The sequence below is a fragment of the Lynx canadensis genome, chromosome A1 (genome assembly GCF_007474595.2).
Source record: "Lynx canadensis isolate LIC74 chromosome A1, mLynCan4.pri.v2, whole genome shotgun sequence".
NCBI classification, from domain to species: domain Eukaryota; kingdom Metazoa; phylum Chordata; class Mammalia; order Carnivora; family Felidae; genus Lynx; species Lynx canadensis.
Window position 1 is genome coordinate 112,446,674 of NC_044303.2, and position 22,508 is coordinate 112,469,181.

General features: G+C 47.5%; 1 protein-coding gene across 5 annotated transcripts in view; it reads left to right on the forward strand.

Annotated features, from left to right (window-relative positions):
• Nucleotides 1-22,508, forward strand: part of SLC25A48 (solute carrier family 25 member 48) — a 43,170-nt gene that overhangs the window by 15,066 nt on the left and 5,596 nt on the right. For 3 of the 5 annotated variants that reach the window (XM_030318580.1, XM_030318586.1, XM_030318594.1), the window contains 2 exons: nucleotides 14,181-14,438; nucleotides 16,846-16,979. In XM_030318580.1, the coding sequence (XP_030174440.1) occupies nucleotides 14,181-14,438; nucleotides 16,846-16,979 (392 nt within the window). The remainder of the gene's footprint in view (nucleotides 1-14,180; nucleotides 14,439-16,845; nucleotides 16,980-22,508) is intronic. The other 2 variants (XR_003969486.1, XR_003969484.1) reach the window with 1 other exon arrangement.

The window sequence follows — 22,508 nt, forward strand, 5'->3', positions numbered from 1 at the left end:
CATCCAGAGGGTTACAGCACACCCCTGTTGGGACCGCTAAGAGACCTGCGGGGCAAGGGGATCCCACCTCCACCTGTTTGACATACTGAGTCATGTCTTGGTATAATTTAGTTGAGTCGAAGGGTTGCACCTCACAGAAATGTCTGAAGCTTGCTGATCTGGTCCTGTCCCAGAGGCAAAAGCAAAGATGTAGAGGAATGAACATCATGAACAGACTGAGAACAAGGAGTCCTGGCCCCCAGCCTGGTGTTTTCTCTGTCCTATTTCAGGAAAGCTTTATGTCCGTCTCAGGCAGAGAGGAACTCTCTCCTTAAGTCTTAAAACTCTTTGGGTCCGGATGTTGGAAGATTTACCATTGATGAGTCTTCTGCTCCGGGGGGCAGACTTGTGTCCTTCACAACCTGGGCACTTTGACCCCGGAAAGGGAGGAAAAAGGGCTAGGCATGCGTGTGCCTACTGGGGGAGACGAGGCACAGCCAGGCTGGACACGGGGGGAGGTGTTTCTCAAGAAATGCCTTCCTTAGGAAAGCTTGGGACATTTGGAGGCAAATTAAGTGATTCCATCCTCTGTCCTGCCCTCTCCCACCCCCAACCTTCCCCACAGAGGGTGCTAGAATGGTGGCTATAACCTGGCAGGCCAAGGCCTGAACCGCAGGGGATCTTGAGGCCAGGCTAAAAGCCTCTGGAGCTTGGAGGAAGGATGGGAGACAGTCCAGGAAGGGCCAGACCCAAGAAGGGTCCCAAAGCTGGGTGCAACCAGCCAGTTTTAGGGAGCTGGGCAGCTGCAACAGCTCACTGGATGCCTGACTGTGTGTGTGCCATTCAACTCACACCCCAGCTTGACACTGTAAGGTCTGTATAGCTGTTAGCCCTGTTCATTTACCCAGCACACTAGGTACGCACTTGATCTGGGCCAGCACAGCACTGAGGGTCACCTGTGCTTGCTCACCAGCAACCAAGAGAGCCTGACGTATAGCCCTCCCAGGCTATAGCCCTCCCAGGCTATAGCCCTCTCTTTAGCCAATCCCTCGAGGCAGCAACAGAAAATGAACATGTGTTTATTCTGTCCTTTTCAATGTGCCACGAAACTGGCCTTTTGTGGACTCAGGGGAGGCTCTTAATAAGAGGACAGGGGAATTTCCTGTAGGCAAACATTTCTCAGCTCTGCAGTTCTAAGTCTTAGCACCTGGGCCCCCCGGGGCTTAGCTGGCAGGTGTGAGGACAAAGGCGGTTTACCTGAGCAAGTGCAGGGAGGGTAGAAACTAGGACTGCAGCATCCGCCTGAGCTGTGCTCCCCAAGCTTCTCGTCTGGGCTCAGCCAGATCACAGCAGTGGGGGCTGAGTAGCTAGTATTTACTGAACCTGTATCCTGTGCCAGGCACCATGTGAAGAGCTCAGTGTGAGTCTCATCTTCCTAGCAACCCCGTTCCTAGACCTTTACAAAGGGGAGCCTGAGGCATGTCCTGAGGTTCTTCCCCCGGGGGGAAGTGGAGTGACTCAGGGCCCACTGGTGCTGTTTCTTTGTCTGCCCGGATGTAGAAGCAGCTTTGATAACACTCCTCGGGCCTTGGCACAGAGTTACCACAAATCTAGCATCGGTCTTGAGGGAGAAAGTGGGCTGGGAGCATGTCTCCAAAAGGACATTGTTTAAAGTAATAGGCCCCGCTCCTGGAATCCAAGGGATGGGTGTGAATTCTGTGTCTGCCTGGTCTGTTGTTCACCCCCAGTCCAGCTGCCTGGGGCGGGAGAGCGGGGGTGGGGGCTGGGGGGAGGTTTTTGGTAGCTATCATGCTGTGGGGTATGGAGCAGGAGAGGCTGGCACTGGGCCACCAGGCCATACTTTGCGCCAGGAGCCTCTCCAGGAAAGCGGAAGGACGCGGCTTTCTTTTCCTCGTCCCTCAGAAACCCTCTAGGCCAGAGATGGAAGGCTCAAAGACTCACTGAGACCTGGGAGGTACCATAAGTGAGCAGAGGTGCCTGGAAAATGTACCCACTTCCGTTTTACTTGACACCTACAGCCCTCCTAACCCACATCTCATTTTTCCTCTTTTGACTGAAACGTGGACACAGAACACGTTTCACTTTCGCTATCACTCTGCCGTTGCAAAAGCAGCAGCTCAAGCACGAGTCAGCTTTGGTGCCAGGGAAGGCAGCAGGGAGTGGTGGGGACTGTGGCAAGGGTGGCTCACATCCTGTCTGAGGGGTCAGCTATAACCCCATCCCAGGTCCCAGTTGCCGCATGGCCTGGATTGGAAATTGTCAGACAAACTAATTAAGAACAAAACCAGACACAAACACAATGCCGTGAAGCCCAAAGCACTGTGTGGACTGGATCAGGGTGTGGCTGGTCCTGACTTACCGGCTTGTGGTCTTGGTTCTGGGTCAGGCCTGCTCCGTGTGGTGACTGTGCTGAGCTGGGCGTTTGCAGGCAGCCTTGGGCAGGGCTTGTGGGATTGTCCACGGTTTGTGGCTTTACCCCAGAATTGTCCAAACCACTTCCTGGGTAGAGATGATGGGCCATGAGAGACTGTGCCCATATACTGAAGCTGGGTGCCGGGGGTCTCTGGCATCTTTGCTTTGGGACATGTGACAGGTAGAATGGAGGCCACGTCAAGGTCAGAGTTCAGCTCAGCTGAAGGCTTGCAAATATAGCACCAGGGAGCTCATCCTGATTATCTACCAGTGGTGACCCGTGGTTGAAAAGGTACAAAAGACATGAAGCTCCTGGGTGGCTCAGTCAGTTAAGTGTCTGTCTCTTGTCTTGGGCTCAGGTCCTGATCTCCCAGTTTGTGGGTTCGAGCCCCGCATCAGGCTCTGTGCTGACAGTGCAGAGCCTGCTTGGGATTCTCTCTCAATCTCTCTCTCTCTCTCTCTCTCTCCCTCCCTCCCTCCCTCCCCTTCTCCCCCTCTCCCTCTCCCTCCCTCTTCCCTCTCTCCCCTCCCCTCTCTGGCTCTCCCTGACTTGTAGTTTCTCTTTCAAAATAAATGAATAAACTTTAAAAAAAAATGTAAATAAGACAGAACATTAAATGTAGAGGGAGAATGTCCAAATATAATCACTGTTACTACAGTAATGTGTTTCTTTTTCTAAATAAAGTATGTATTTTAATTAAATATTTAAATATAAAGTATTTTAATTAAAATATTTTAAGAGGTTGTCCTTATATAGACAGTTTCATATTCTGTTTTAAGTCAATATTATAACAAATATTTTCCATGTTATGAAAATAGCATATAAAATTACTTAAAATAGATGACTAATATTTAAAATCAATGTGCATCTCTGTGCACACAAGGCCCACAGACACACATGTATCGGAGGGGGATGATACAGTGTGGCAAAAATGCAGTTTCTGGAGTTAGACTGCCTGCTTCTAATCCTACCTCCGTGAGAACCCAGGACCTCTGGGTAGCTCCCCTAACGTCACCCAGCCTCAGTTTCCTCATCGGCAAAGCAGGCATAACCATACTAGCTACTTCATAACTGGGGTAGAACGGAATGATGTATCACACATGACTATTTTAGCACAATGCCTAGCTCGTTGAAAACATGAAATAAGTGTTAGCTGTACTATTAAACTTCTGTAACCACGTTTCCCGTGATGGACGTTTAGGTTTTTGACCGTTTGTTCTCTTTTGAAAATAGTAATGTGCTCAGGCAACGTGTCCATAAGGAGTTGCTTTCAGTTAGCGTTGTTTCCCTAAATGTGTGGGCTCTTTGATTCATGAATGAGTCAAAAGTTCTGGTCATTTTTAAGATTCTTGGCACATACTGTGAAATTGTTGTACAGAAGCGTTTTACCAAATTACATCAGCAGTGGCCGAAGTTGAGAGGGAAGTTCTGTCTGGCTCTGACTGCCGCTGCATACTAAACAGCAGTTACCCGGCACGAAAACTCTTGTAACTTAGCAGAGGTTTTCTGTTGGTGCCCCTGCCGCTTGGCCGGCAAGGAAAGGCTGGCCTGAGTTCAGCTGGATGTGGCCTGGACTGTAAGGCACCTGTGAAGAAACCCTCCCTTTTAAGTCATCCTTACCCTGTGTGTGGGCATGAGCCTCCCTGGGTGCCCTATTGGGCCTAAACTGGAATTCAGGGCTGTGGTCCCAGAGGCCAGCAATCCCTCTGCCGCCTGGGCCAAGTCATATCCTGGAGGTCTATGGCCATTCACACTCACTTCTCCATCTTCGAGCTTTCAGGTCTGTGTTTTAACTCAGAGTCTGATTAATGTGCGTATCACAAAGACCTCAACCCCCCAGGAGGGCAGAGTTTGGGGCCTGCAGGAGGAGGGCTCAGCATTAACTCTGTGCTGACCAGCCTCTAATTTCGCCAGGCCCGGTTGAAGGCAGAGAGCTGAGTGTTCTACCTGTTGGAACACAGTCTCTGGTTCTTTCATTCACAAGCCTTTCCTGAGCTCTTGCTGTGAGCCACACAGAGTAGATAAATCAGAGGTATCAGATGCACAGCCCCTGCCTCCAGGGAGCACACAGTCTGGTGGGGTGTAGCAAAATGAGAAGGGCCTATGGAAGGCTCTGGCACCTCGGAGTCTGGCTCTGCAGGTCAGGAAGACTCCAGAGAGCAAGTGGCCATTGATGAGGTGTTTGAATATTGGCTAGGCTTTGGAGAGGAAAATGTGGTGTTGGAGAGGGGTTTCAAACAGAGGAAACCTGTAGGGACAGGGTCAGAGGCGGGAAAAAGCAGGCATGTGACAGAACGAGTGAACCATTCTTGGTTAGGGCAGGGAGGGGAAGGTGCAGGGTGAGTTGTGAACATCTTGGATTTCCTTTTTTTTTTTTTTTTAATTTTTTAATGTTTATTTTTGAGAGAGACAGGGTGTGAGTGGGGGAGGGCCAGAGAGAGAGGGAGACACAGAATCCGAAGCGGGCTCCAGGTTCTGAGCCGTCAGCACAGAGCCTGATGTAGGGCTCGAACTCACGAACTGTGAGATCATGACCTGAGCTGAATTTGGACACTTAACCAACTGAGCCACCCAGGTGCCCCTGAACAGTTTGGATTTCTTAGCCGAGGGTGGGCTAAGGTGCCCTTCAGCAGGCAGTGAGGCATATTGGACACCAGAATGACCACGCAGAGCTGTGTGGTAGGAAGGTGGATCCGGCCTTCAGAAGAAGGAGAGGTGAATGGATTGTTTTGGGGCTGTAGCCTTAGACCAGGGAACAGGGGGCCCAGGGCTTTGGGGACGGAGGGGAGTGGTCCATGGGAGGCATCTGTGATGGAGAATCAGTGGGCCAAGCAGGAGAGAGGGAAGGGTCCAAAATGACCCAGGACTTGACATTTGGGTGACTGTCAGGGAGGAAGCCTCCCACACGGGGAATTAAGCGGCACGTGAAGTATGTTGAGGCCGCGCTTGGCGTGGAGCAGGTGACCCGTATACGCTTCTTGTCCCTGCTGCAGTTTTGGAGACTGGCAGGAGGGCAGGCTTGAGTGAGAACATGCTGAGTTTGGCTGGGTTCCTGTGCGAGGTACTGCAGCTGGAATATCAGGGTGGGAGCAATAGTCAGGGGTGTGACAGCGAAGTGACAGCTGAGGTGAGCCGCAGAAAGGAAGAGGGTGGAGATGAATGGGAAAATGCCAGGAAGGAGCTCCCGCAACACCAGCAGCTGTGCAGTCAGCAGTTACTGAGCCCCTACCACGTGCACCCCGCCTTTAAATCATCATACCATTCTCTGTGTCTTACAGATAGGGAAACTGAGGCTCAGGTCGTGTGACGTGTCTGTGCTCCCTCAGCTGTTACATGGTGTCTCGGGGCATTGCTCCCAGCTGTCCACCTCCATGGTCCCTGGAGGCAGAGTCCTGGGAGGCCCCTGTCACCAATGTCGTGTAAAGGGAATCAAGAGGGGAGAATTGCTGACGAGGACATGACACTGGGGACAGAGACCAAAGGGTGGGGAAGAAAAAGCCTTTCGTTTCCAGGTTGTGAGAGAAGAGCAAAGCAGATGATGCAGGGCCAGAGGAAGGAGGTTGAGGGATCCCTCATTGGAAGGCCTGACTCTACCATGTTCAAGATTATATGAACAGAACGAAGGGGAGAGTGTGGCCAGGATTTGAGGAGAAGAAGGTCCTGATTTCCAAACATGCCTAGGTGAGATAAATAGGGCTGGAGTGGTGACAGCAGGGAGGGCCACGTGAGGGCTAGATCTGGGCAGGCAAGATCATCAACCACGCACCAGCATACAAAGCCTGTTTGGGCTCCAGGATCTGCATGATGACAAGATGGGGTAGAACCATTTGTCCGATTTTTCTGAATCTTCAGAGATGTCCGGCTGGGAAAGTCGCCAACCGTGTCTGGGAGGCCCTGACTACCTCGGTTTGTCTCTATGGCAACGGAGTTTTATTGCCACCATAAAGATGTGTGGCTGCCAAGAAAAACACTCTTCTTCAGGAAGGTTGGCCTTGGGGAGGAGCAACCTTCTGATAGAGCAGATCTTTCAAGACTTTCCCATTGCAGGGCAGGAATTATTGATACTAAACTCCCTCACTCTTGGTCCATTTAACTTCTGAAGAAGAGGGCCTGTGTGGGAGGACAGGCACCCTTGGAGCATGTCAAAGGACTGGAGACAAGCCAGGACCGTACTGCCTGAGCCGCCTTCTTATGTAGGCTGTGAGCTGCCAGTGGTATGTGAGGGCTGGAGCAGTAGCAGCCCTAAAGTGAAAGGAAGAAATGTGTGCAGAGGCCAGGCCTTTAGCCATGTAGTTCAAGAGGAGTCCTTGAATTCTGGATGGTTTGGCTGAATCTTTTCCAAACTGTGGTCCCACACCGCTAGCAGAGATGAATGAAGGTGTGTACAACGTAACACATGTCACTGTGCAGGTGATATACCTGGGTGACATATCCATTTGGTCTCTAAATCAATTGACGAGGGCAAATATTGTTCTGATTTCAGACTTGACGTTAGCATTGGTAGTTTTTGGCCCTGCGTGGGCGTCCGCAATCTCCCACAGTAGGTTTGGCTGCAGGCCACTGCTGCCCGAGGTTGGTACTACCAGCACTTCCAGAATCTGGAGTCGTATCAGGATAGGGGTGCTAAAAATAGGAGTGACTATCCGCCTCAAGTAAAGTTCATTTGTCAACATGCTCACTCAATTTTCACAAAAGCCAAAAGAAATTGACAGGCTATTTATCCTTCCCCTTTTGTAGATGATGAGGAAACTCAGGGCCAGTGTGGTTGAGTCTTTTCCACCAGATCGTACAGTAGATAGCAACTGAGCAACAAAGCAAACCCCAGCTGCTTCTAATCCGGGGCTCTTTCTACTAAACCATCTGCCTGTCTTGGACTCTTCAGACCGTAAGGAAACTGCTGGACTCATTGGAAACAGGAAGTGGACGAGAGCTTCCCGGTTGGTAACATTCCGAAGAAGTGCCCTGAGGGGTTTGCCCAGCCTGCGTAAACCCACATCATAGAAGTTACACCCGGCTTGTCTGCTGGAGGATGTATATCCACGGTACGGCATGCTTCCATGACATTTTGGAATAGTGCAGTGGCCGGGACCATGATTTGGGAGTTTCTTCCGATATCTACAGCCTCAGGGACAAGGACCAGACAGGACCAGGACTGGATGAATGCCAAGCTAGGGAGGGAAACTTTGGGAGGCCTAAGTCCTGAGAGCTGCCTGGTCAGATGCTCAAGTGTTGACTGAGTGGATATTGAGGCACAAAGCAGACACCGTGTCAGGTACAGGGTCATGGTGCTCTAGGACAGGCCGTAGCGTGGGATTCCTGTCATCAGGAAACTCCTTGCTTGGTTAGGGTACAACAACATGTTCAGAAAACAGCAGCACCTAGAACAGAACTTTTAATAGGGGGTAGCGCCTTTGCAGGCACTGGGAGGGGTGATCCCAGCTTTTCGTAAGAATACCTTTAAAATACAGGGGCGCCTGGGTGGCTCAGTCGGTTAAGCGTCCGACTTCAGCTCAGGTCACGATCTCGCGGTCCGTGAGTTCGAGCCCCGCATCGGGCTCTGGGCTGATGCCTCAGAGCCTGGAGCCTGCTTCCAATTCTGTGTCTCCCTCTCTCTCTGCCCCTCCCCCGTTCATGCTCTGTCTCTCTCTGTCTCAAAAATAAATAAATGTTAAAAAAAATTTAGAAAAATAAATAAAAAATAAATAAAAAATAAAAAAAAATACATTAAATGGGGTCCAACCCATAGAAGAGCAGCTGTACTTTAAGTGTCCATGGATAAAGCAAGCACCTATGGCAAGAAGTTACTATGGATAATTAGTATTTTAGGTACATTTTTGTCATGTCCCCCACAATAACTCCTACACATAGGAGAAAAATGGTCATACATGTATGTGAGATATTTTAGGAATTATGTGAATCTATAATGCTAACCGATTTGCGGGTCCCTTGAAATAAGTCCATGCTCCCAACTTGCTAGTCTGCTAGCCTAGAAGTGTTTGAACACAGAAAACTTGGTAAACCTGCATGTCACTGACTGGGACCAGCAGGACCTTGTCCGTGGATGGCTTATTTGTTAAGGATTTTCTGTAGAAAATGACCTGCTGAGAAATAATGTTGTGTTCCCATCCCATCTCTAACTATGCACCCACGGGAAAGGTCTGGTGGCTCTGTCCCTTCCAGAGAATGGCCAGGCCTTTGTGTTCCTTGTGGCTGGTCCTCTTACCAGCTGTGGATCAGTGACCCGCCATTGTGTTTCAGCTGACTGTCCTGTTTCCACAGTCATGGCCCATTGAAGAACTTAAACAGCACTATTTGAGAAGGGAAAGAGATGAAACTGTGTGGTGTTTGTGTCTCAGAAGGGCCCAGCAGTATTCTGTGGCTGTATTTGGGCTTCTGAGAAGAGGGGCAACAGTGGCAAATCTGTGGGGACCCCAGCCTGCATCTGGGTTGCTTCAGCCCCTCTGAAGTGGGAGAACTCCCAAGAGGTGGCTGCGTGGGTACCTGTTAGGATTGGCCCAACATGCAAACCCCCACCCCATGCAGAAGCATCTGCCTTCAGAGGAACCTCTTGGCCCTGGCAGGGACCAGTAAGCAAGACACCTGACCCTGGTGTGGAGCAGTGGAGCCAGACGGCCTCACTGTGTGGCCTAAGGAGTAATGTTAGGGACCCAGCTAGACAAGGTGAGGGAGCCTGGAGGAGAAGCGATGTTTTTAGGACTGTATAGGATCTCCTCTGCTCCTGGATGAAGATGACGAGCATGGTAAGGGTCTATTTCATTGACTTTGAGCATCCTGCCTGTCTTGGTATAGGGGGCTTGAGTTTGTCCTCACTGAATTTGGGAAAACAAAACCACAGATGCCCTGAGTGTTTCGGGTATTTAATCCACACCTGTCATAGTAAAAGGTAATAGGGTCTTGATTTAGGAAAAAAAAAATATATCAAGAAAAAATGGTCTAGATAGCAAAGCCTCATGATAAGAAATCAAAATTTGATTTATAATTTATCCTCATTTTAGAACAAAAAACTCTAATTAGAGAAACGAAACATCTTTTGTCCTAGAAGGAAATATGTCTAATGTGAATCCCTTCACATGCACCTGTACACCCCCAAGCCAAGCCCTGAAGGTTCAGGAACAGCAGTCTCAGAGCTGGTGGTTCAGTGTGAACAGAGTACTGACCCCAGCATCTCACCTCCTTTCTCCAGTTCCTTCCACAAACAACATGCAGGTCCACGGATTTCAGTTGTGCACATTTCCCAGTGCTGCTTGCCGGCAACCTCCCAAGTCCGCTTTTAAAGGTCACCCAAGTTTGTTCTAAATAGAGTTAACTGTGAACTCTGATTCAGCGCTTTTCTGAGGTCTGCCAAGCCACGCCTCCCCAGGACCTGTCTTCCAAGCTCCGCCCCCTGGACTCCGCCTCCTAAGCCGCGCCTCCCTGGACCAGCCTGTCAAGCCACGCCTTCCCAGGTCCTGTCTCTCAACTTCCTGCCTCCCTGGATCACGCCTCCAAAGCCCCGCCTCTTTAGGCCATGCTTCCCGGGGCCCAGCCTCAGAGCATCTTTTGGCCGGAGCAGATGATATGAGTTGCCGCTGTTTTCTGCTTTGTGGTCCCGTGTGAATCATCATGCCCCTGTTGCTAATGCGGATGGGCCCTAACAACCATCGTCCAGTTGAAAGATTTGCTTCTCACTGAGTGACACGTCATAGATGCCACAGAGTTCTTTTACCTTGTAAAGCAAGCAGGAGAGGGTAGGTAGGCTTGGAATGTTCACTGGGACCAAAACAGTTTGTTTCAAGTGTAAGGCGTCATTTTTTCAGTAAGGTGTGGTGACCCAGGAGCATGCAATTGTCACAGCTCATTAACTGTGCACTTATAAGCAACATCTTTTATTGAATGTAAATTATATCTGAATTAAAAAGGAAACTAATAAAAACCAGGATACGACGAGGCCAGAGAAGACGACCAGGGGCTCCTGAGAGTCATTAGTCCTCATGGGAGAAGAGGTGAAAACAGGGAGGAAGTGCAGTGGAAGAATGCATCATCTCGTGGGTCAACCAGGCAATTAGAGAAGAAATCAAAAAATATGTGGAAACAAACGAAAATGAAAATACAACAATCCAAACGCTTTGGGACGCAGCGAAGGCAGTCCTGAGAGGAAAATACATTGCAATCCAGGCCTATCTCAAGAATGCATCATCTCAATGAGATAACAAGGAAACCTCAAACAAACCCCAAATGAGGAAGGGTCTATTCATCAGAAGGGAGGCAGCGTACTTTTAAAAAATGCCTGTGTCATTAAAAGCAAAGAAAAGCTGTAGAAATGATCCAAGTTAAGGAATCTGGGGGCACCTGACTGGCTTAGTAGGTGGAATGTGTAGACTCTTGAGTTTGGGGTTGTGGGTTGAAGCCCCACATTGGGTGTAGAGTTTACTAAAAACAAAAATAAATAAAGGAAGCTTAAGAGTCATGACAACTAAATGCAGTGCCTGGTTAGACAAGATCCTGCCCTTGGGAGAGAAGGAATGCCATACAGGTCAATATGAGATCAAGTGATAACTTGAGTATAGACAGTATATTAGGTAAAGGTATTGTGAATATAGATTATGACTCTGATTACTGTAGCAGGTAGGACAATATTCCTATTCTTAGAAAACACATACTGAAGCATTTAGGAGTAAAAGGCCATTTTGTATCTAACCCTGAAATGGCTCAGAGAATAATGTTATGTATGTATGTGTGAAAAAAATATATACACGTATGTACAAAAGAATTTCCTCATTGCTTACCTTGGAGAAAAGAGTGAAAAAAGTACAAGTTTGGGTCTTGTTGACAATGCCGGTTCAAAGTTTGTCAAGTATTTTTCCAACATTGGCACCTCTAAACAAGGAAGATTTTTATCAAACATCTCCTATCAGTAACTCCTGGAAGCCACATCATACCTGTAGCTGATTCATGAAACCTTTCATTCCGGGTCAGGTCACTGTTACCTGGAGAAGAACACAGCCCAGGTAAAGTTTATGCATTGGGACAGGGGCATCTGTTCAGTGATAAGGGAGGGGAGGGGAGAGGAGGGAGGGGGAAAGAGAGAGAGAGAGAGAGAGAGAGAGAGAGAAGGGAGGGCAGAGGAGGAAGGGGGAGAGAGAGAGCACACAAACCATACATTTTACAAATGAGGTAAGATGTTAACAATAGGTAAATCTGGGTAAAGGATATAGAAAGGTGTTCTTTGTACAGTTTTTCTTTTTTGCACCTTTTTTTTTTTTTTACAAATTTGAAATTATTTCCAGATAAGTGTATGTGTGTGTGTGTGTGTGTGTGTGTGTGTGTGTGTGTGCGCTTTACCATTGGTGATGAGGGAGCTGGAAAGAGTTCCAAGGCCTTTGCAGTATCAACTGGTATCCAGAAGGCATTGGCTGCTGGTTCAGATTCGTGTCAGTATTCCAGGTGATGGTAGTCACCATGGCAATTATATTGCTTTCATAGTCATAAATGGTATTTCTCAAGCAATAAAAGCTAGGTGGCTTATGTTACAAACCTGGGAGAATATATGAGAGAATTTCCTTATCGCTTATTCTGGGAAGAAAAGGAAAAATGTCCAGGTGTTTTGTTGACAAGGCATGCTAGAGGTTGGGCAAGTATTTTTTTTAAACATCTATACCTCTAAACAAGCAGAATATTATCAGGACACGCTCCTTCAATCAGTAACTTCTGAAAGCCACATCATACCTTCAGTTGATTCATGAACACCTTGACTCCTGGGTCAGGTCACTGTTATTTGGACATAAGCATGACACAGGTACAGTTTATATGTTGGGACATTTACATCTGTTCTGTTTCATACCCAAATTTCCCAGGATGACCCTAGCAGCATTATAGTGGATTTGGGAAAGGAAGGGGTGTCCAGTGACCTCTCAGTGGGCTTCCAAAGACCATAGTGCCTGACCTTGCTCTGAGCTCAGTGGACCCTTTGCCCCCAAAAGTGGCCACGACCCCTGCTCACTCCCTGGGGGATCTGCTATGAAAGTGGATGGGACTCTGCCTCCTGCCCACACTGTAGTTGGCCAAGCACACATGACAGTGATTATGACCCTCTTCCCCCCACACAAAAAGAAAATGTGGGATTCATTTGTTCAGGCACACTTCCCAGGCAGATAGGAAGTTCCTCCTGTACCCCACCTCCTTCTGGGAGGGGTAAAAGGACAGGTTGCGCCTGATTCTCAAATCTACAGTTTGGACTCTGGAATCATAAAGCTGAGTATTTTCTCTCAACCGTTCATCTGATAAAGATGGGACTATTTGGGGAGCTTAGAAATTCAACTGTGTAATTAACGTTGCTGCCTCTTTGTCCGCGTGTGTAAAACCAAACTGAGGTGCCACATTCAGGGAACTAAACCCAGGTGGCAAAATAGGTGTGTGTCACAGGCAGGCTTTCATTCTGTGTCCTTCCTGGTCATGCCATGTGAGTTCTTCAAGAAGAGAGTGTTGAGAATAAGAGTCCACTTTATCTGCAGCGGGTCTGGGAGTCCTCTCTGGTCCTGAAGCAAAGCTGAGCCAAAGGGTCTGTGGAAGGGGAGATGAGCATCAGAGATGGAGACGGGAGAGCCAGCTGGAAGGGTTATATGGAAGAGACGGAGTCGCTGCTTGCTGGCTGCATACAGCCCTAGAAGAAGCTAGGGACGCCATACCCCGTAATCTGCCAGTAGACACCCCAGAGGTAGACAAGGACATAGTGGCCCTGTGCCCCTGGACTTTGAGGAGCCAATGGCATCAGGGCTGCCCTCCAGCTGTTGCAAGGCACGGCCTGACCAGGGCTGGAGTTACAGAATGTTTGGCCCTCCAGTCCCTGTATCCTGCCCCCTACTTATGCCAGTCACCTCAGTCTCAGTAATAATCTGTTTATAACTTATTCCAATGCTACAATGTACCTGAGCACTTTATAGGTGTTACCTTATTTATATTCACCTGTTATCTTTTTTCCTTTAAAATATTTTTCAGCTTTATTAGGATATAATTAACATTGATATAAATAACACTGCGTAGGTTTAATATACATGTGTATTTGTTGAATGGTTACCAAAGTGAGGTTAGCTAACGTGTTCATCGTGTCATATAGTTACTGTTTGTGTTTGTGAATTGAGAACTCTCAAGATTTACTCTCTTGGCAACTTTGTATACAATAAATATTGGCCTGTTCTCTTTTTAAAGATAAGGAACCAAAGGCTGACAAAAAGTAGCTTACCAAGGTTGAAAGGTTTTTAAGTAGTGGGTTCAGGATTTGGAACCAGAATAGTCTGGGTCCAAAATCTCTTATGCTCTTTTACCACACTGTGCACAAGTACACACACCCACAGACAACACACACACACACACACACACACACACACACACACACAGTATATGGGACTTTGCAACCTCTTTTTTAAGAGGGAGCTTGGTACAGCTTGTCATATTTGATCCTAGACAGTCTGCAGTCCCTGCTGCTTACAAAGACATAGTGATGGTTGACCAGAAACCTCTGGACGTCCTATGGCAGCTGGTACTTTATCACCTGGCAGGCATTGTCTCCAATCTGGCTACACGTGTTGGCAGGGGCTTTCTGCTGGGACTTGAGAATCTTGGTTTGAGCTGCCAAGGTCAGCAGTTTTGGTAAAAACCAACAGGCCATGTGAGTGGAAACTGTCAGTGGGCTGGGCTGGGTCCGGTGCCGGAGAATGGCCAGTCTCTTGACCTCAGGTCGCTTGCCATCTTCTCCTCCCTGTCTTTGCAGCCAACCTTGGTTTGAGACCCAGGGCGATGACTCTTGGGAAGCCACCAGTCTACCAGGGGCCTGTGGATTGCATTGCAACCATCGTGCGGACCGAGGGCCTGGCAGGGATGTACCGAGGTGTTGGCGCCATGCTGCTGAGGGATGTCCCGGGCTATTGCCTCTACTTCATCCCCTACGTGTTCCTGAATGACTGGATCACACCCGAGGCCTGCACAGGCCCCAGCCTCTGTGCTGTGTGGCTGGCAGGCGGCATGGCAGGTAAGGGCAGCCGTACTGACCCCTGCACTTGTGCTGATCCCCTGTATTGGGAAGGCTGGGGAGACCATCATGCCCTTCTCTGCCCCAGGGAAGGGCACGGTTCACCTAGCTACTCATCCAGTGAGTATTTGGTAAGCACCTGCTATATGCCAGACCTAGCCAAACAAAGGAAGGGCTGGGAATAGAGAATGGTCTCCCTCTTTTCCGCATCTCCTTCCCTCTGGACCTATGAGAACAGCAAGTCCCTATTTGGGATCGTTGAACCTTCGGTCAGAAGATATATTCTCCCCTTTCATTCTGGGTCAGGTCTCCTTGAGCTCTGAAAAGGAAATCTGTTATCATGGTTCACCTTTTTTCAATGTCGGCACATAGCAAACCTTTCTAATGTGAGCATTTCATTAGCTCTGTAAGGGAGGAATCAGTCTCCCCATTTGTCAGATGAGAAAACCGAGGTTCAGAGAGACTAGGTGACCCACCCAAGGGCACACAGCTAGTGCATGCAGACAGTACAGCAGGGACTCTGTAGTCAGTGAGATCCCAGTTCAAATCCACACTTACTCAGCTTGTGACCATGGACTGGTTTCTTCACCCCCCTTCTCAGAACTCATACAGCATCCCCATTTCCTTTAGGGTAAAAACCAATGTTCCCGCAGTGGTTTTCAGTCCCTGTATGACCCAGCTGTCTCTTGCCCGTCTGCACTCAGCTCCTGCTCTTGCCCCTGTACGTGCTCTGCTTCAGCCACGCTGGTCTCCTTGCTACGGCACGACCGTGCCTGGCTCTTCCCCACCACGAGGCCTTTGCACCTGCTGTTCCTGCTGCCTGGATTTAGCCATATGTAGGTCATCAGGGACTGTGACAAGACCCATGTTGGTGAAGGGTGTGAACACCCAATTGAAGAGAGATCGGGAGAGAAGGGGATGGAAGAAACAGGACAGTCCAAGTACACACGACACCTCTGAGGGGCTTGGTGGTGCTGTGAGGGGGACAGGGATGAGAGGTATGCAGCTAGAGCCAGAGCAGGGTGTGGAAGCCAACAGGGGGTTGCTTCTTAAGGAGGCTGAAAACGTGGCATGTGTGATGCTGTGGGGAAAGGTCTGGAAAGAAGAAAATCGTCGTTGCTCCTCCACTTCCTGCTTCTCCTCCCCCTCCTCCTCATTAGCTATGCTCAAAACTCAGCAAACACATGACAAAGCCCGTGTCTTAGCCACCAAACACCAGTGTCCAGCCCGCTGCCCCCGTGTGTCTGTGGCCTGGCCAGAGCTAGCTCCTAGTAAGGGCTTAGTAAGCACTTGCCGATGGAGGACAAACAAGGCCCCATCCACTCTCATTTCTGGTGACAGCAGGTATGAGGGGCCTGGTAGGCAGACCTCACTTTGTAATACCCTTGCCCATGGGCTAAGGAGCCAGGGAATATGCCAGGGCAGCACCTGGACAGACTCCAGGAGAATCAGCTTTGTTATTCTGGCAGGAGTCAAGAGGAAGGGGAGGTCCAGAGGGTTCCCAGAGGGTCACGGGCAGGAGGCCATGGGGGTTGGAGGCTGGGATGGGCAGAGGGCCCAGGGCAGGCTAGGGCCGCTTTTGGGAGCTCCTGGGCAGCAATTACAAAACCTTGCAAACAGCTGCCTTGGACTTTGGCATCAGTTTGTTTTTCTCTTCCTGTCCAAAAATGTGCCAATTTCTGTGTTTATACAATAACCTGGCATTGTTTTCCTAGAGTCCTTTCAAGTCACAAAGGTGCTCAAACTGGGGCACCTGAGCTTCTCCACCAATGATGAGCCAGGCTTGTGTGGTCCCAAGGCCTCTATGTCACACCTCTGGAAAAGTCACAAGATTTCTAAAGACCTGCCCCTGCTCTTTTCCATCTCTGGGCTGGTCCCTCCCTGGCAAGCAGCCTACCTGCAAGTGTTTGTTTAGCTTCTCTGTATGCAGAGTTGCTTCTGTCTCTGGGGAGCTGCAAGCCTTCAGCCTCAGGCGTCGCTCTGGGCTCTCACCCTTGGTGTCCTGGAAGGGTGCTGCAGAGTATTGTTGGGGCCTGTTCCTGCTTCTCCAGTAAAAGCTGCTAATAAAGGCATCCATTTAGGAAGCTCTGGCTGTGGGCCTGGCACTGTGCTAGACGTTCACGTGCGTCCGTTTATTTGTCCTCACAGTAACCCCATGAAGATGGGTGCTGGTGCCCCACTTTACAGATGGCAGACCCAAGGCCTGGAGGAAGAGACTTTTGTAAAGTCCCACACACAGCAAGTGATGAGTGAGGTTCAGAGAAACCTTTGCGGCTCCTGACTGAACTCTTTCCACTTCCCCCAGTAGCTTGTTAAGCCTGTTAGTGGTGGAAATGGGCAGGGAGCCACGTCCCCTCCAGATCCCAACCAGCCAGTCCCTGACACTTGTTTGTCTCTCTCTTTACAGGAGCAATTTCTTGGGGGACAGCGACTCCTATGGATGTCGTGAAAAGTCGACTCCAAGCTGATGGGGTTTATTTAAACAAATACAAAGGTGTCCTGGATTGTATCTCCCAGAGTTACCAGAAGGAAGGTCTTAAAGTAAGCCCCACAGTAGTCATGCTGGGTCAGTGTCAGTCCCTGGAAGGTGGGCCAGACGTTTGGGGGTATATGAGGTTACAGAGAGGGGAATCAGGAAACTAAAGTGCTCACAGTTACCATATCAAGCACGACTTGAGATTCTTGTCTCATTTAGTCCTTGCCCCAGGCTGGTGGAGGAGACAGAGGTTCAGAGAGGACTAGTAACCTACCTGAGGTCACACAGCTGGTGCATGGCAGAGCCAGGGCCTAGACCCACATCTGTGTGTCACCAAAGCTTCTCTTTCATAGGGATAGGCTGAGAGCTGCTTCCTCACTCACTGCTCAGTGCCTCACTCTCCTGCAAGCTGGGGGCCCCAGAGCTACCTGAGTCATCACATCTCCCAGTGTCTGGTCACTTGGTCTGTCTTCTGTCTCATCCCACTTGAGTCCTTACACCATCACCTCTGGTCTCAACTATGAGGCAGCCTCCAACATGGCCTTGTCTCCCTTCTCTTTCCTCTTCCCTGCACCCAAAGGGCTCATTTAAATCCCTGCCTCTTCCAGTCAGCAGACTTGAGTTTAAAGGCAGCCTGGCAGCCTGAGCTAGGGGGAACATCCAGGCAAGTTGCTTCACTGCTCAGCCTCTGTTTTTCCAAGGATAATCATCCCTACCGTGAACAAGGGGGATATTTGTCAGTGAAATACAAAAAGTGCCTAGCTTCGTGCATAACAAAGTATATTTAAAAAGAGCTACTTGTCATTGGCTTTAGTATTAGTAGTTTAATTAGTGCAAATGTCACTACTGAGCATTGGGTCTTTGCTTATATGTGTCGCATCCCCAAATATATGCATACGTATATATGTATATATGTATGTGTATGTATGTGGATGGATAGATAATTTTTTTTTTTTTTTTTGCTTCAGTGGAGTACTGGAACTTCTCTGGAAACCTGGACTTCCACAAAGCCTCTTTTGTCTGCACATACATCTACATGTACATGTATATGTATGCATACACAGACACACACACACATATATACACACATATACTCACATATATACATATATGTATATATATGTGTATATATGTATACATGTATGTATATATACGTGTATGTATATATATATATATATGTATATTTGGCTTCAGTGGAGTGCTGGAACTTCTCTGGAAACCTGGACTTCCACAAAGGCTCTCGTCAGTAGGTGACTAACCAAGGCAGTGTTCTCCAGGTGCTCCCAGACAGCAACTGAGGGGGCTGGATCCAGGTCATACATAGGCTGCTGCAGGTTCCACTGGCAGTACTGAGGTCTGTCTGCCTAGTACCTGATACACAGAGGGACAGGACTCTGGGGTACTTGACATGTGATCCTGGATCCCATGACTCCCTCAGAGGCACCTGTCTTTGTGGATGGATGTCCAGTTTTTGTTGTTGAGGTGGGGTCAACACAGGGACGTCTTGTACTGCCATGATACTGACATTACTCTATGTATTTACTTTTATTGAGGTCTTTATATCTTCATACAGCTTCAAGTTACTCTCTAGTGCCATTTCATTTCACTCTCCAGGACACCTTTGAACATTTCTTGCAGGGTAGGTCTTGTAATAATGAACTCCTTCAGCTTTTGTTTATCTGGGAATGTCTTAATTTCTCCCTCAGTCTTGAAGGATAGTTTTGCTGGATATAGGATTCTTGATTGACTGTTTTTTCTTCTTTTAACACTGAATACGTTGACCTACTGCCTTCTTGTCTTTCAAGTTTCTAATTAATAATCTGCTGGTAAACTTACTGAGGATTCTTTGTATGTAATGAGTTCCTTCTATCTTCCTGTTTTTAAAAGTTTGATTATAATGTGTCTTGGCTTGGATCTCCTTAGGTTTATTTTGCTTGGAGTTGGTTAAGCTTCTTTGATGTTTATATTCATGTCTTTCATCAAATTTAAGAAGTTTTTAGGAAGTAATTTAGGAAGTTTTTGGCATTTATTAAGTAAGTTTTTAGCCTTTATTACTCCAAATATTCTCTGCCCCTGTCTCCTTTTGCCTTCTGGGATGTCCACAATGCATGTATTGGTTTGTTTGATAGTTTCCCACGGATCCCTTAGGCTGTTTTCACTTTTCTTCAATCTTGTTTCTATTTCTCAAACTCAATAATTTCCGTTGTCTTATTTTTAAGTTTGCTGATTCTTTTTTCTGCCTGCTCGAATATACCTTTGAATCCTTATTGTGAATTTTTCATTCCAGTTATTATATTTTCAGCTGCAGAATTTTTGTGGTTTTTTTCTGGGTTTTCTATTTCATATTGATGTTTTTGTTTTTGTTCATATATTATTTTCTTGGTTCTCTCCACATTTTCGTGTAGTCTTCAAGCATCTTTAAGACCCTTGCTCTAAAGTCTTTGTCATGTAAATCTGCTGTCAGGTCTTTTTCAGGGACAATGTCTCTTGACTTATTTTTTCTTCTTCTTAAAATGGACCATACTTTCCTGTTTCCTTTGAGGCCTTGTTATTTTTTATTGGAAACCTGACATTTGAATCTAATAATGGGTTAACTCTGGAAATCAGATTTGGTGTCTTTTGTTATTATTTTTGTTGATTGTTACATTTTTGTAATTGTTTTAGGCAGTCTCTATGCCAAAGATCAGCCTGAAATGTAAACTCGAGGTCTTCTCAGGTCTTTTCTGAGCCTTTCTCTGGGTATGCACGGTTACTTTCTAATTTTCCCCATACATGCAGTTCCTTTTTAATGTCATAGTCTTTAATGCCTATCTCCCAAAGAAGAAAAAGAGAAAAACCAAGGGGGAAAGGGTCATCAGCCAGAGGAGGAAGGGTTTGCATCAGTGAAACAATAATGACTACCTCCCTGTTTACACCTCTGTGATCAGAAACAGCAGTCAGTGATCAAAACATAGATCTCTAATATTTGGAGAACAGGGTCCTTATTGCCCACTCTGGCTTCCAAAAGCTATGTGTGCAGGTTGCTCCTCCAGCATACATCCAGCTGCCTGCCACAGGTCTGGGGGGTGAGGGAGGGGTAGCTGCTACCTTGCTAAGAGCTAAAATTGGCTGCACTTAACCATATTTACTGTGCAAACCTTCTCCTGGAAGTTGTAAGGATTCACCAAACTGTAGAATTTCAAAAAAGTTACATCAGACAGATTCCATCAGTGCAAATTTTATCTAAGTAAGGAAAGAGTTGGCTGGCATTTCCTATTCTGCCACCTTCCTAGAATCCTCACCTCACTTGTCTTTTGTATTATTTTAGTAGAAGCACAGTTTGTGATTCAGTCAACTACAGAGGGACACATAAGAGACATTCGCATAGGATGCTTCTTTATTTGAGATACTTTGTCTGCTATTATTAATGTTTCAAAAAATTCAAGTTAATGTATCAAAATAGTAATGTTATAATTCTATAAAGTCTATAGAGGCTAAATATATTGCTGATATTATTTCCTCCAAAAATTACTGTGCTCTGTTAAAAACAAAGTCTGGGAAGGCAACTGAGGTCAGATTATAGATTTCTTAATCTCAGTAGCATTTGGTTCAGTTTATATTCAGAGACAGGTTTTAAACAGAGGCAGCTGTATTTAGCTTGATTAACCACTCATTGACTGAAATTAATTTTTTTAATTTTTATTATTTCATTTTAAAAATGAATAATATATGAACATAGGAAGCTTCAAAAGGTAAAAGATGATATACTGTCTAAATGTCCCTCCTTGGTCTTCAGTCTTCTCTCAAAGATAATCACTGTTATGAGTTTCTTACAATATATCCCAAAAATAGTCACAGCCAGTGTGAGAATATATGTGGATAGGTATATTTATATATGTTTGTATTATGTGTTTGCATATAAACAGAAATCGTAACATGAAGAAAACATCCCACACAGTCCTGGACAGTTGGGTTGTCTCACAACCAGATTTCTGGCAGCAAGAGGAATGACTTTTCCTGGGGCCTAAGGGGTGTCCCCAGTGACAGATGGCTGTAGCACTGGCTCTATGGGCCACCCACTCCCAAATAGTTTTTACTGCCACTCACTGAGGCATGGTAAGCCAGCCTGTTCCCATTTTACCATGGAAGAAGAACTCAGTGAAAATAAAGAATTAGAATGGAGTAAAATAATGATGACGGTACCCATATCTGGTAGTTCTTTGTAACTCACTTAATGACTACCAGTAAAGCATTCCCTTTTTGATAGAGGGAATTAGAAGTCTAGGACTTAGGGGGCATTCCCAAATCAAAAAAGAAAGCTCTGGAAGTAGACTTTTGGGTCTACTCTGCCTGCTGTGATGATCGTCATGGGCCACATGGGCCGTTGCTCACACTTGGAGAGCTACCATCTGAAATAAGGAGGCCAGAGGAGTGACTTGGCATCTTTGAGCTGCACAGAGAGGGCTGTTGTTGAGGGGGGTTGTGATAGTGGATTGAGAGAGGTGGAGGAGGAATATTTAGGCAGTCTCTATGCCTCCCTAAGGAGAGGTGGAGAGGAATATTTGTAGGAAGAGAAGTTTCCTGAGGCACCAGAGTTGATTGCCCTTTGGTTCTGCCATCCGGGGACTGGAACCCTCCCTCCACTCTAGGAATCCCTCACTACCGCTACCACCACCAGCCCTCTTTCAGCTTGGAACTGTTTCCTTTTCACAACAAGGAATTTGTTCGTTCATTCGTGTGTCCATCCATCCATTCATCCATCCACTGATTCATTTAGTGAGACTTATAACAGACCCTCTGGGCCAAGAAAAGCATTTGACGCTGGGAGTTCCAAGGTGTAGATGCTGAGGGTTCCAAGCTGTGGATGCTGAGCATTCTTAGGTATAGATTATGGGGGTTCCAAGGTGTAGATTGGGGCTCCAAGGTATGGATGCTGAGGGTTCCAAAGTATAGATGCTGGGGGTTCCGAGGTGTAGATGCTGGAGTATAGATGATAAGTTCTGAGGCAAACCACACCGTAGGCCCGCTCTCACTGCCCTTGACTGGGATTATTAATGGGGGTACAGACAAATTATGGGTGGTTAGGGACAGTGTGAAAAGTGCTGTGACAGCAGAGATACTGAGTGCACAGAAGACAACGGGCCACAGTCCAGCTTGGGGTGCCCATGGGAAGACTGCTAGAGGTATAGCCAGGTTTGGGGAACATTCCAGCAGAGGGAGCAGAAGATACCCAGTGGTGGGAAAGAGCTGGCTCCTTAGAGGAATGACAGGCTGTTAACCTACCCAGAATGTCAGGTATAAGAGGCAGCCCAGGGGCGCCTGGGTGGCGCAGTCGGTTAAGCGACCGACTTCAGCCAGGTCACGATCTCGCGGTCCGTGAGTTCGAGCCCCGCGTCGGGCTCTGGGCTGATGGCTCGGAGCCTGGAGCCTGTTTCCGATTCTGTGTCTCCCTCTCTCTCTGCCCCTCCCCCGTTCATGCTCTGTCTCTCTCTGTCCCAAAAATAAATAAAAACGTTGAAAAAAAAATTAAAAAAAAAAAAAAAAAAAAGAGGCAGCCCAGATAAAGTGCAGGGCCAGAGCAAAGGGGTCTTGGCAGGCCAGAAAAGGGTGTAGAC